Here is a 14,502-nt window from a genome sequence, read left to right as displayed (position 1 = left end):
CATTCCTGAATGTGTGTGTGTGTGCAAACACACACACACACACACACATACACACACCACCCCACAGGTTTAGAGACATTAATTCACTTTGAAGAAATTGTAGTGTTTGTGTCGTCTGTAGCCTTTAGCTGCTATGTGACAATTACATCCTCTGGATATGCTACTTGGAGTCACTGCCCGCTGGGCTGAATGAGTTTTATGTAGATAATTTCATTTGTCTTAATCTTAAATTCAAAACTCAGCTAATTCCCGTTCCCTATCTGATTACAGACAGAGCTTACACAGGCATTGTTAAAATTACAATTTTGCACTTTTCCTAAAAGAATAGATAATTCTATTGAGGGATTTTTTGCTACCAAGAAAAGCTTAAGAGATCAAGTTGCCTAACAGCTTCGTTTTATAAATGATAACTCAAATGTCCAGAAAACCCCAGCATAGCTAATTATGGAAGGACAAGAAATGGATAAATTATCTATTGGAATCCAGAGGTGACCTAGGGTACAGTTGAAGCAGCTGATTTGGGAGGAGGAGAGGAAACGTGGGGAGTTCTTGCTATTCATGGATTCTCAGATAGCCAAGACACCCCCTGGCCCCAAGAGGGATGAGTCACAACTAGAGTAAACGTTGATACAGGCGGTCTGTCTTCAGCCCTGGCCTGGTCCCCACACATTTCCTGGAGGACTGACTTCCAGAGCTGTGGAGGTTAGGGTGTTCCTGCTGGCATCTCACAGTGGGATGTTTTCAGAGGATCTCTCCTGGCTGGCTGACTAGAGAAGAGCCTATCCCCAGCCCTGCACGGTGACCACGGAGTGGAAGGAGTGCCTCGTGGATAAGTGGGGTCCAGCTCTAGTAGGAATAAATTCAGGGCCCAGCCGAGGTCAGTGACTGGATCTAACACTTCACCCCGGGAGGGGCAGAGGGTGGCCATGAAGATATGCTAACCCTTGCGCAATGCCAAGAGACCGGGTGTCATTTTCACATCTTTGCCGGCCTTGGCAAAGAAATGGAAAATAGGAGGGGTTTTTAGGCAAATGTTTTATGTTAGAGAGACACGCTTATCCAGACACACTGAGGAGCAAAAGAGAGAACTCACCAAGTTGTTCACTGACAGGAGCTGCAATAAATGAATAAACACATAAGTAAGTAAATAAATAAATAAACAATAAAAATAAAGAGCCAGAGATGAGCACAGAGCATGGATTCTTCAGTTTTTCAAGGATAATACCTTTCCCCAATCCATTTATTATTTCTTCCATTAAAAGAAAATTATGTCTAAAATATTGTTATCTTTCAAACGTCTTCACATACAACATAGTGCTTAGACGTCTAACATAAATTTAAAAACGGTATCTGAGACTATCACGCTAGTGACGTAAGCCAATCCCCCAAACCAAAGGCCAGGTGTTCCCTGTGATATGAGGGTGCACATGAAGGGAGGAGGGTAGGGAAGAATAGAAATACTTTGGACTAGACAAGGGGGAATGAAGGGAAGGGAAGGGGTCGGAATAGGAAAGACAGGACAATGAATCAACCGGGTGTCACTTTCCTATGTGCGTATATGATTTCACAACCGATGTAATTCTAAGTCACGCACAACCCGAAGAATGAGAAGTTATACTCCATATATGCATAATATGTCAAAATAACATTCTACTGTCATGCATAACTAATAAGAGCAAATAAAAATGGTATCTTCTAGCAAAACGTTGAGCAGTGGGAGAAACAGCATCGTGATGCCCGGTGATATAACCCAGGGTCTAAGTATAACAACAGAATTACACGGGAAGTATTGGAGGATGGAAGGCTACCCAGCCCGTTGCGGAGAGTGTGTGTGTGTGTGTGTGTGTGTGTGTGTGTTTGTGTGTGTGTGTGTGTGTGTGTTGAAGAGGGTGAGTGGATCATGGAAGCGCCTGGAGGAGGAGAAAACTATGAATGAGAATCAGCCAGGGGAGGGTTAGTGTTTGTGTGTGGCAACAGATGGTGGGAAGAGTAATCAAAACAGGAAGGGCACAGGAGTGAAGAGCAACACTGGTCCAGGAGTTTCGGGGTAGTTGGGGAGGGACGGGGTGGTGGTGTCTGGAAGGCACCATGGGGAAAATGAGATTAAAAAGGGATGCAGGGCCTGAGAAGGCAGGTCCATTTTTATGATAGAAGCCACGGGGAGCCATGGAAAGTTTTCAAGGAGGATTGTGACAAGGTTAGAATTGGACACTTAGATGGAGCACTCTGACAGAGAGTACCCTTTGATGGGACAAGATGTGCAGCACCTTAGAAGGCAGGGCGAGAGTGCTGATGTTTAATGTTGCCAGATTGCTTATCCAGTAAGGGACCTTTCTCTTGATTATTCAAGATTTTACAGGCCAGAAAGCTTAGCAGCTAATAGGCGACAGTATGGCCTTTTGAACCCAAAGTGCATGCCCCTCGCCATTCTCCTGTCCTATCCCTCCGTGTGGTGCCACACCAGGAAGTGCTTCTGTCTCTGGAACATTCCAGCATCCCAAGCACCTTCTGGCTGTAGGGTCCTCTTTTCCTCCATCATATCCACTCTGTCCCTCCTGCCTCCGCCTCCTCGTCCTGCTGTCCCTCTGAGTCTCATGAAGTCTTTATCAGCATTTGTTGTGTAGTTTATTATCTGCCTGCACCATCAGTTGGAAACTCTGCCTCCACAATGATTTCACTGGGATCCTGTTCCAGAGCTTTTTCTTGCACACTGGTTACGCTGGGAGCCCGTCTAAAGCTGAGCTTCCTGAGCTCAGAAATGGTACCTCCCATGTCCTCTCATCATTCCCCAGTACCTGGGATAGTGCTATCCATAGACAATAACTGAAATTTAGTTTTGCCAAACAAATTTATAAACATTTAATTCTGACCTTTAAACCTTGGCAAAAAAAAAACCCAAAAACTAGCCACTTTGTAGCTATGACTTCACAGAGACTTATGCACACGCACAATGAGAATGTCATGTGTCTGAAGTTTTGTCTACCCCTGTCCCTATTGTGTTCTTAATCTGTCAATCACTGCTGTGACTTGCCCTCTCATGCCTAGCACCACAATCTGACCTTGTCATACAAGGAACAAATGCATCTCCTTTGCAGAAAGAGGGTAGATTGTTCCCAGAATCAAACACTAAGAACAAGCAGACACAACATATCTTTCTAAGGCTTCATGAAGTGTCTGTTAAAGAGAAATGTAAGTGAAACCTTCATAGAGCGCTATGGGCTTCTTCTTTGTAAGATTGAAGGAATTTTTTTTCCATCCATGACCACTGTCTTTGAATTCACTAGAGGAAACCCTGAGCTGTACAGTAAAACATTAAAATACAGTATCTTTATGTGGGAAAGACTGAGCAGGTGCTGGGCCCTAAGAAAGGGCCAGGGCCAGGTGGAGAGAGGAGCTCCCCAGACCCCAACCCAGGCTCATGTTGAGTCATCTACTCACCCAGGACCAGTAGAGTCACCCACAGCAGCATGAAGACCGGAACCACCAAGACCTGAGACCCAAAGACAAGTCTTCTCATAAAAGCAGGTTTGGTCTTGATCTTACAGTCAGCACACTGTTCACATCGGCCTCAAGTAGCACATCTGAGAACATGCTTTTTTGAAAAGAGCAAAATGCATTAGTAAATTAGAAACAAGGAAGTGGGAGTACCCATGGTTAACTACCAATCAGGATTTCCTGTCCTCTGATCAAATGGAGAAAATAAAGATTAGGGTTCTTAAAAAAAACCACATGCCATTGACCCCATATTTCTCTTGTTGGGAAATTACCTTAAGGAAAGTATGTGAAGATAGTTCTATAAAAAAATGTTTATTGTAACATCATTCATTATTACCTGCACACTGGAAGGAAGCATGGGGATGTTTAATAATATTCCAATCCATCTATACAATGACAAACTATTAAGAATGAGGCAAACCTAGCTGGTGTGGTGGCTCACCTCTATAATCCCAGCAGCTTGGGAGGCTGAGGCAGGAGGATCTCAAGTTCAAAGCCAGCCTCAGCAAAAGTGAGAAGCTAAGCAACTCAGTGAGACCCTGTCTCTAAGTAAAATAATAACAAAATAGAGCCGTCCCTGCAACATGGCTTTCGTAACCAGGCAGTTCCTGCGCTCCTTGTCTTCTTCGTCCAGCGCTTCGGCCTTGGCGAAGAAAATTATTGTCAAGCATGTGACGGTCATCGGCAGTGGGCTGATGGGTGCCGGCATAGCCCAGGTTGCTGCAGCAAGTGGCCACACAGTAGTGTTGGTGGACCAAACAGAGGACATCCTGGCAAAATCCAAAAAAGTATTGAGGAAAACCTTAGGAAAATGTCCAAGAAGAAGTTTGCAGAAAATCCTAAGGCTGGTGACGAGTTTGTGGAAAAGACCCTGAGCAGCATATCAACCTGCACAGATGCAGCATCTGTCGCCCACAGCACAGACCTGGTGGTGGAGGCCATCGTGGAGAACCTGAAGGTGAAGAACGAGCTCTTCCAAAGGCTGGACAAGTTTGCTGCTGAGCATACAATTTTTGCCAGCAACACTTCCTCTTTGCAGATCACAAGCATAGCCAATGCCACCACCAGACAAGACCGATTTGCCAGCCTTCATTTCTTCAACCCAGTGCCCCTGATGAAACTCGTAGAGGTCATTAAAACACCAATGACAAGCCAGAAGACATTTGAATCTCTGGTGAACTTTAGCAAAGCCTTGGGAAAACATGCTGTTTCTTGCAAGGACACTCCTGGGTTTATTGTGAACCATCTCCTGGTGCCATAGCTTATAGAAGCGATCAGGATGCATAAACGAGGAGATGCATCCAAGGAAGACATTGACACTGCAGTGAAGTCGGGAGCTGGATACCCTATGGGTCCATTTGAGCTTCTTGATTATGTTGGACTGGATACTACAAAGTTCATTCTGAATGGGTGGCATGAAATGGATGCCAAGAACCCACTGTTTCTGCCCAGCACATCACTAAATAAGCTGGTAGCAGAGAAGAAGCTGGGCAAGAAGACTGGAGAAGGATATTACAAATACAAACGATGCACAGCTTCTCTGGCTTCAGGAAGAAGTTTTGTGAGTGTGCTCTAACCAGCCCCGAGAGCCATGGGGATGCGCTTTGGTCAGGCAATCCCTCTCTGTGCAGTCTGTTCAATGTGCATTTCAATTATAATCTATCTGAGGCAATTATTTCACTAGTCACAGTAATGATAGATTCTTCCATTGATAATTAACTTCTTTTTTTAGTCTGTTCTTTTTTATGTATTTTCTAAAAAAACTTCACACCCTCAGTGCCTTGGAGCAAATGTTTCTTTCGAACCTTGTCTTTTATGTAATGCATTGTTTGAGTCACTGAGAAAGGAGAGGCCCTTCCTCCCAGAGTGAGCTGCTGGCTTCATGTTGCTGTGCACTCCTATGAGGAGCCAGCAACGCACACTGGGCATCTGTGAGGGACAGCAGTCCGTGATGCCTGCATCTTGCCTTTCTGAGAATATTTTGCTGCCTGCAGCTTTGAGCCTTATCCTGCATCTGGGTGTGACCTAAGATGTTATGTCTTTATTTAGCTCATCATCAAGACACTGTTGCTGGATGGGTGGGAATATCTGTGTATGTTTGGTTTCCAGGAAGACATGTTTTCATGATCATTCATATCTACAAATCCTAATCATCAAATCCTAATCATTACTCTCTCTTTTTTTTTTAATAAGAAATCAGAGCTGCAAACTCCTGTAAATTGTCTTCTAAGAAAATGCAATCTATTAATCTGTGAAAATTTGGAAATAAACATGTAACTTAAAATTTTAAAAAAAATACAAAATAGGGCAGGGATGTGGCTCAGTGGTTAAGTGTCCTGAGTTCAGTCCCTGGTTAACACCTCTCCCCTAAATGAGGCAAACCTCTACATGCTAAGATTAGACCACTCTGATTAATGGGAGAGGACAAAACATGAGGTGCTGATTGGCATTTGCAGTATTATTTCTTTGTTATAGATGGAAAAAATTGAACACGTGTATAAATGTATTTTTGTAAGTATAAATATACCTTTTCATGGAAAGCACTAATAAATGGTTATATTTGATGTATTATTGGTGGGAAAGAGCCACTTCATTGTGTGTATCTATCCTGTTTTATATGCATCATGTGTATGAATTGCTTCTATAATTTTTTAAAAGTCAGGTTTCTGTGCTGGTGCACAGGTCAACCAGGCCCCTAAGACATTAGCTGCCATAAGGAATGTCAGTTTCTCTCTTTGAAATATTTTTTCCCCACCTTTTCTCTCTGGACTCACACCTTGGTCCTCCTAAAGGGACATTTAACTTTGTATCTACTAATGCACATTGCCTTTGGCATATGATGTCACATTTAGAACTACTGTGCCCTGAGGAAAACATTCAGGGTAAACAGAGACTGAATCCATCTCAGTTCAGTAGGGGACCCTCAAGGGGAACAGAGTCTCTGCCTGCATTTGGAGCTAAAACAAATAGAACAGCTGTGAATATTCTTCTATAGATTTCAGTACATGTGCATGGATTTCTATGGGGTAAATACCTGGAAGTGGAATTACTGGCTCATCAGGCATGCCTAGAGAGTATCCAGGTTAGAAAATGTGGCCATGCTATTTTCCAAAGCGATTGTGCCAATTCACACTCCACCAAGCAACACGAGCGTTCTCAATGCTCTAGTCCTCGCTAATGCAAGTATTGCCATCGTGTGAATTTTAGCAATTTTGTTGGATTCATCTTAATAAGATTTTAATTTTCATGTCCCTGGTGATTTAGATATCTGTTCTCTATGTGAAATGTTTGCTCAAATATCGACCTATTTTTGGTCTTTATGTTTTATAGTTCTTTTAAACTCTAGATATGGATCCTTTGTTGGATATTGCAAATGTCTTTCTTCGGTCTGGGCTTTTATTCTTGCTCATTGATAGATCCTTCTGATTAATGATCATTCTAAACTTTGATGGAGTCTAATTCATCAATCTTTTCCTTTATGGTTAGATATTTGTATAATCCCTTCTGATTTTGTCTACTCTAAGACCATGAAGATATTTTTGTAGATTATCATCTAGAAATATATATATATATATATATATATATATATATATATATATATATATAACTTTTTAGTATTTAATAATTTTTCCTCTGAATTACTACACTGGCTAGAATATTCAACATAATCCTGAATGAAGTGGTGATAACAGGTGTCCTTCCAGTCACACAGGGAAAGTTCTCAATATTTCACCATTAAATTGTATATTTTTTTAGGTGATTTTGGTAGAAAGTCTTCATTAGATTAAGTAAGTTTACTTCCATTTTTAGTTTGTTAAGAATTTTTCTTTTTTCCTATATGTTGGACATTGAGTCACAGTAAATACCTATTTTGCATTTATTGAAATGATCGTGTTTTTCTTTTTTTTTTTATGGTCAATCACATTGACGATGATGTATGTAAAATCATCTCTGCATTCAACTGGGCCATGATGAGTTGTTCTTTTTTTACGAATTACTGGATTTGACTTTTAATTTGGTTTTGGATTTTAGTATTTGTGTTCATCATGAGAAAGGTGGACCTATACTTTTTCTTTCTTGACAAATTTTAATATCAAAATTATGTTGGTTTCATAAAACAAGTTCCTCCATTCTCTATTGTCCTAAAGAATTTGTGTTAAGATTATTGTTATTTTTTTCCTTACCCATTTGAAGGTTTTAGTGGTAAAGCTGATTGGGCCTGAATTTTCTCTGGGGAATGTTTGTGTGTGTGAATGTGTGTTTAATGACAGATTTGACTTTGAAATCCAAACAGGTTTATTCAGATACTTTCTGTTTGTGCTAGTTTACATAGGTTATATATTTCCAGGAATGTGTGCAATTACATTTCCAAACATAATGACATTATTTATAATGTCTTCATGTTATTTTTTAATAGTTCTGAGATCTGTAGTGACATTCCCTTTTTCATTCCTAATATTGATAACTGTGCTTTTTCTTTCCTCTTTTTTAAAAATTATTATTCTTGATCAGTCTTTGAAGGGATTTATCAGGGGGACTAGCCTTTTCAAAGAATTGTTGGTCTTACAGACTTTTTTTATGCTGTAGGTTTATTTTTCTTTTTCAATAATTTCTGCTCTTTTCTATCTTCTCCATTCTACCATTTTGGATTTAATTTGTCTTTAAAAAACTTATTACAGGGATATTTACTATTTGATTTTTATAGTTTTTTCTTTCTTAATATATATATATATTTATGCTATATATTTTTTAACCTAAATGTGGGTTTAGCTACAATATGCAGGTTTTGATATGTCATATTTCTATGATGATTTTGTTCAAAATGATTAAATATTTTATTAGGATTTCTTTTTTGACCCATAGATTATTTTGAAATGTATTGTTTCACTTCCTAACACTTAGTGATTTCTTTTTCTTTTATCATTGATCTCTAGTTCAATCTCTCTGTAGTTCAATCTGTCTTTGAAATTTGTTGAAATTTGCTTTATAGATTAGTGTCTGAAAAGTTTTACAAATATTCTACATTTTCTTTAAAAAAGAATTTGCATTATGCAAGTGTTGCTGCAGTATGTCCTTTGTCATTTAGAGTGTTCTATATTCTATTCTGAATTGTTCAAATATTCTATACTCTTAATATTTCTTTATGATTTTCTATCAATTACCAAAGGAATTATGTTATCGCTTTCCATCATAATTCTGGATTTTTCTGTTTGTTCATTTTTTTCTGTCAAATTTTTTTTCTTTTTTTGTATTTTTGAAGTTATTTTATGAGATGCATTCTCATTTAGAATTGTTACCTCAGTGTGAGTGTGACAGTGTGACTCATCATTATTAAAAGTCTCTGTGTTTTTGCCCAGGAGTCACCTTGAAGGAATTTCATCTACATTTGGGCTTTATTTAGATGGTTGGATGCTCTCCTTTAAATCTGAAACCGATGTTGGATTGAATGAGTCTGGGTATCTCTAGAGGTGATAAGTCCATTGTTTTTACAGAAGAGAATGTAAATGTTTGTGGCCAGAGAATGCACTGTCTCCTAAGATGACTAGTAACAACTCCTGTCATATTGTTTCCCCCATCAAGAAGGAAGGCTGTATCCATCGCCCTTAGATCTAGCTGGGCTTATGATTCGCTTGACCAATGGGATGTGGCAGAAATGAAGCTGGGCAAATTTCAAACCAAATTCTTTAGAAGCTTGGCAGAGCCTTTGTGTTTTCTTGGAACCCCAGATTATCATGTAAGAAATCTAATTGCCAAGACGGAGAGTCCCAGCCAGCCCCAGCTGGTGCAGCCAACTCAGATAAGGCACTGACCATGTGACTTAAGCTATTTTGGATTCTCCTACACCCCGTTATATTCCCTGATGAACATAGCCACATTCATGACCCCCAGATAAGCCAGGTGCCTGGCTGAGCATGACCAATTATAGAACCATTGCTTTGAGTCACCTGGCTTTTGTGTGGTTTTTTTTAGGCAGCAAGAGCTAACGGGGATGGGTTTGTTCTATCTTTCTTAAGAAGGTCCTTTTTATCATTAAGAAATAACCCAGCCAGAAGCAGTGGTACATGCCTGTAATGCCAATGGCTTGGAAGGCCAAGGTAGAAGGATTGTGAGTTCAAAGCCAGCCTCAGCAATTTAGTGAGGCTGTAAGCAACTCAGCAAGACCCCGTCTCTAAATAAAATACGAAAAAGGCTGGGGATGAGGCTCAGTGGTTAAATTCCCCTGGGTTCAATCCCTAGTACCCCTACCCTCCAATGAACTTATTCTCTATAATGATTTTTCTCTTAAAGTCTTTTTCTTCAAGTTTGTTAATTATGTTTTTCAAATCTATATCCTTATGGATTTAGTTTACCTCAGCTCTCAATTTTTTGTATGCCTTTTATGGCTCCTGGTTTTTATGCATGCATGTTTTAATTTGAGTGCATTAACAATTTTTATGATGTTTTATTTCTCCTGATGATTATTCATTGCCTGGTACTATATGGCAGAGGCATTTACTGCTCCTGGAATAGCCGTATTCTCACCATTTCCCAGCTCCCTAATAATAGAGAACCACATGATTTGTGTGTCCAATAAACTGTGGGTGAAAGTGGTACATACTAATTCCAGGCTGAAATATACAAGAACAGGTAGGAAATGTTCATCAGCCCTTCCCTGGCTACTGGACCACAGCTTGTGTGTTTCAGAGAGTGGACTCATAAAAGGGTGAAGCCTCTCGCTGCCTGGGTCTGCTGCTGAGGCACATTGGACATGAAACTGAGATTAAAGTCAGCTTTTATGTGTTGATTCACTCAATTTTGGGGGTCTATTATTATTAACATTACACAAACTGTCCTTTCCTCAAACATACTATCAGAACAATTCTAAACTATCATACATTTCCTAGCCTTCCTGGAAATCATTTTAATATTCTTCATTCAAAATGAATCTGACTTTTATTAAGGAAGAATCCTTCTAGTTTTATTTTTTTATGTGCTCCAGAACTGCTTAAGTATCTTTGCAATTATCTTAGAATTTTAGAGCCAGAAGAATACTAGAGTTATAAAGTCAACCTAGTTAATAAGTGACCACACTGAATGTGTGTTAAATTCTTCTATCCTGAAGCTAAATAAATAACACACTGTCAACTTCATTCTTCTCTTGGTTTCGTTTGAATTTCCCTCTGGTTCTTCAGAGTAAGTAGGCTGGGGATGTGGCTTTTAAAAAGTTTCATTGAAGATAAAGTTTCATTTTTCCTTTTTGGTCGTTTGTGGTTGGTTTCAGAAAAATAAAATGTGGTAGATATGCATTTATTCTGAACTGAAAGATTCTTAGTCCAATAATAGGTACGTTGATTGGATGATTACTGTAACCACATTGGATATTTTGTAAAGATTACCTTTTGAAATCTTTGCCTCCACACTAAAAAAGTTAAATAGCAAAATAACCCAGGCAGTGTTCTTTCAGGCGGATATTGCTATCCATAGCTTATAAATGTATAATATATTCTTATTCTTAATAATGATTTTTTCTTAAAGTCTTTTTCTTCAGCTCAAGTTTGTTAATCATGTTATTCAAATCTATATCCGTATGATTTTTATTTACCTCAGCTCTCAGTTTCTGGCTTTGTAAGACAAAGACTTGTGGACTATAATGGCAAAGCCAAGACCAGAATCCAGATCTGCCCGAGCCTTAACAAATTCAATAAAAAGATACACCAGTCACAGGCATTTGAACAGGAACTCAGATGCAATGCAAGTCCTAAAGCCGGCTGTAGCGGGGACAGTTTTCATGGCTGAAGAGTTACCTCTCAAGAGCAATTGTTAAGGGCTATTTTGGTGACAGGAAATGGAAACTCAGTGTTCTGAAGTTTAAAAATGAACACTGAACTATTTACAAAATATACAGATAATACTCAAAGGTGTCTGGAGGGCATATTTAAAGCAAGAGGTAGGAAATTACCTATAGAAATTTTATAATCATTGGATCGGGCTGGGATATCTCTTAGGGTTCTGTTCATCAATTTGGAGAAGGGCCAGAACCTCTTAGGAGCTCTTTGAGCGATGAGGAGAATTTTAAATGTTGACACAGAAGGTGCTCTGGCATAGTGGCTAGGAGACAAGTGTCATATAATACAGTGAGGGAGAGAGAGTCGATACAGAAGAGAAAATCCTGGCAGCAAAACCAAATCAGAATAAAGAAAAGGCATTATTTCTTAAACGATTTTGCATCATTTTCTGGAGGAAAAATCTTACAAACAATGTTCTATCATGACAGGGGCAAAGGAACACAAGCTCCATCACCAGGTTCTGCCACCAACCAGTTGGGTGACCTTGGACAAATTATTACAGTAATTTTCTTCATTTTAAAACAGGTGCCACATACCTACCTGCCTTGGGTAGGTATGCAAATCAAAACTGGTAATGTTTTCCTTGCCTGTTCGGAACCTGAATGTAGGTGACACAAAATCTGTTGCCCTTTCAAAGATCTATTTACGTTTTCCTCTCTAACCTTTATACCAAGTTGCCTTTACCTGGTGGTGATGGATGCTTTGTTAAAAGATAACTGAGTGAATGAATATATATTTAACAACTCTATTGAGGTATAATTTTTAATGAGAAAAATCACTTGTTTGAGGATAGGAATGCAGGTCATCAGTGGAACACTAGCCTAGCATGTGTGCATGATGCCCTGGGTTTGATGTCCAGCATTGCAAAAATTAATTAATTAATTAATTAATTAATTAATTAAAATACAGCCCCTTGTTTTTATCAACACAAACCAATTTCAATTCATTTTTATTTTATTTTTCATTTTTATGTTTTTATGGTGCTGGGGATTGAACCCAAGGCCATATGCAATGCTATGAAAATGCTATACCACGGAGTTATCCCCCAGCCTACAATAATTTAATTTTAGAACATTTTTCTCTACCCCAAAAAGAACCTAGTACCCATTTGCAATCACTTTCAACCCCCACCCACAGATCCAGGAAATTAGTTACTAATAATTTACTTTCTTTCTCTGTAGATTTGCCTATTATGAGCATAGAAACGGATTGGTACAGTATATGATTCTCTTGGGTCTGTCTTCTTTCACTTGGTGAAATGTTTCTTAGTCTGTTCATGTCGGAGCAAGCCTTGGTGCTTTGTTGATGTGTATGTCGTAGCTTGAATCTTCTTGAGCAGTAAAACAAGATTTATTAAAGACTAGTGGAATTGTCTTTAGGGTACTGCCCACCGCAATCGAAGGTTCATAAATAACGATAACAGAGAAAAGGAAGAAAGAAAATGTCTGATATCCACCATCAGCAGCTGCTCTTTCCGGGCAAGCTAACTATGCTTTTGGGTCACTTTGCATTCTGGCTACTGTTTCCCTAACGACATCCAGAGGGATATTACGTCATAGTAATCTGACCCTTGACTTTTATCTCTGAATACTGGACCTGCTTTTTGTGTACTCTATTCTTGCTTAATTGCATGGGTCTCCAGGGCCCATAAGTCTCCAGCCTTCAAATTCTTTGCTAGTTCTCTGATCTGTACCCATTCTCCCACCTAAGCCAATCCCTGGATATCACCCATCACTCTGTTTGTATTCCTTATTAATTTAACTACCTGGACTGGGCATGTACCTCAGTTGTAGAGCACTTGCCTAGCATGTGCAAGGCCCTGGGTTCGATCCCTAGCACTGAAACCAACAAACAAAAAGATAATTTGGCTACCTAGTTGTACTTAGAAAAAAAAAAATTGACACAGGCACCTATCATTAGGTTTCTCAGGCAGATTTCCCCTCCTCTTAGAATACATGCTGGATCTGCCAAGGTGGATCTCACCTAGAATCTCTAAGCCCTTCTTTTTGTAGTACTTTTGCAACTCAGCCTTTTAAAATCAGACTCTGATTCTTTGAACAAACCAGTGAGGAAGCTTGTTGTATAGGAATAACTTGGATACTTGAATTATTCAGATATGAAATAGTCTTAGCTCTGTTGCTTATCATTCGAATGACTCAGAGCAAATTTTGCAAGATTTTGAGCCCCAGTTTTCTCATTTATAAAATTGGCATTATACTTGCCTAGAGGGTTAAATAATATGTGCATAAAATATACCCCAAAGAGCTGCCTGAGAGGCAGTTATGAAGTTTGTTAGCCTGCCAACACTGCTTTTAGCTGTTCTCATTCACATAACTGTTTAGTCAAAACTGTTTCTAGTCTGGGTTTTGGGGGGTCCAGTTAGCCTTCCAAACCCAGAACTAGCATTCTTAAATATTCCAATGTAGGTTCAGTTAGTTATAGAATTTGTAGAGAAACTTGTTTGCTTGAGGGTAGATAATGCTGTGTAGAGCCTGTTGGATTCCAGAGCAGTTCTCTGTTGGAGAGGCTTCTGACCAGCCTTTCATGACTTGATGAAAATGTCTAACTATAGCTAGTTTCATGGGATATGGCATGTCCCATAGGACCCCATGCTGAGGAGGACCCCAAGCTTGGTTTAATACTCTGCTGCTGCCATCTTGAAATTACTAATAGTTTTAACTTCGAAAACTTGTGTTTTGTAAATGAAATCTGCGGGGACCAGGCTGGGCGTGTGCTGAGGAGGTGCCTGCAGTATGCCTGTCTGCCTCCCCTGCTGCCAGTTTGCAAATGACATGAGGGATACTCTGTGGCCACAGAATCTCAGGTGGACCCAGCTTGCTTGGGAGTTCAAGGAGCCTCAGAACTATTCTTTGTGGTATGTGGATGATTGACAGCCCGGGGAAGTCGCACTTTCCATTGGAACTAGAACTAGCTCACCACAGAGCAAGAAGGACATGGTATTCTAGAAAACAATGAAAGATCAATTTCCTGTCCCTTTTTATGTTGCCTCTCTGCATTGGTTAATTGCTTATGATGAAAACAGGGCAAGCTGGAGTAGCTTTGCCTTTCAGTTCTTACTCATCAGAAAACTCAAGGCAGAAAGTGCTCATAGCTGTAGCTCAGTGGCAGAGCGCTTGCCTAGCATGCGTGAGGCAGTGGGTTTGATCCTCAGCACCACCTA

At 39.7% G+C, this 14,502-nt stretch overlaps 1 protein-coding gene and 1 pseudogene across 1 annotated transcript in view; one reads left to right on the top strand and one right to left on the bottom strand.

Annotated features, from left to right (window-relative positions):
• The window catches only part of LOC144368740 (Fc receptor-like protein 5), a 28,815-nt gene extending 25,237 nt beyond the window's left edge, over positions 1-3,578 (bottom strand). Inside the window, exons 1-2 of the mRNA XM_078027854.1 lie at positions 3,439-3,578; positions 1,094-1,114 (exon numbers count right to left, since the gene is read on the bottom strand). Of these exons, the coding sequence (XP_077883980.1) occupies positions 1,094-1,114; positions 3,439-3,517 (100 nt within the window). The 5' untranslated portion in view covers positions 3,518-3,578. The remainder of the gene's footprint in view (positions 1-1,093; positions 1,115-3,438) is intronic.
• Positions 3,579-4,079: 501 nt separating this feature from the next.
• On the top strand, positions 4,080-5,086 carry LOC144368423 (hydroxyacyl-coenzyme A dehydrogenase, mitochondrial pseudogene; annotated as a pseudogene).
• The last annotated feature ends 9,416 nt before the right edge of the window (positions 5,087-14,502 follow it).

This window comes from Ictidomys tridecemlineatus, chromosome 11, assembly GCF_052094955.1.
Source record: "Ictidomys tridecemlineatus isolate mIctTri1 chromosome 11, mIctTri1.hap1, whole genome shotgun sequence".
NCBI lineage: Eukaryota > Metazoa > Chordata > Mammalia > Rodentia > Sciuridae > Ictidomys > Ictidomys tridecemlineatus.
Note: the sequence above shows the minus strand (reverse complement) of the source record. Positions and strands in the feature narration are given on the sequence as shown.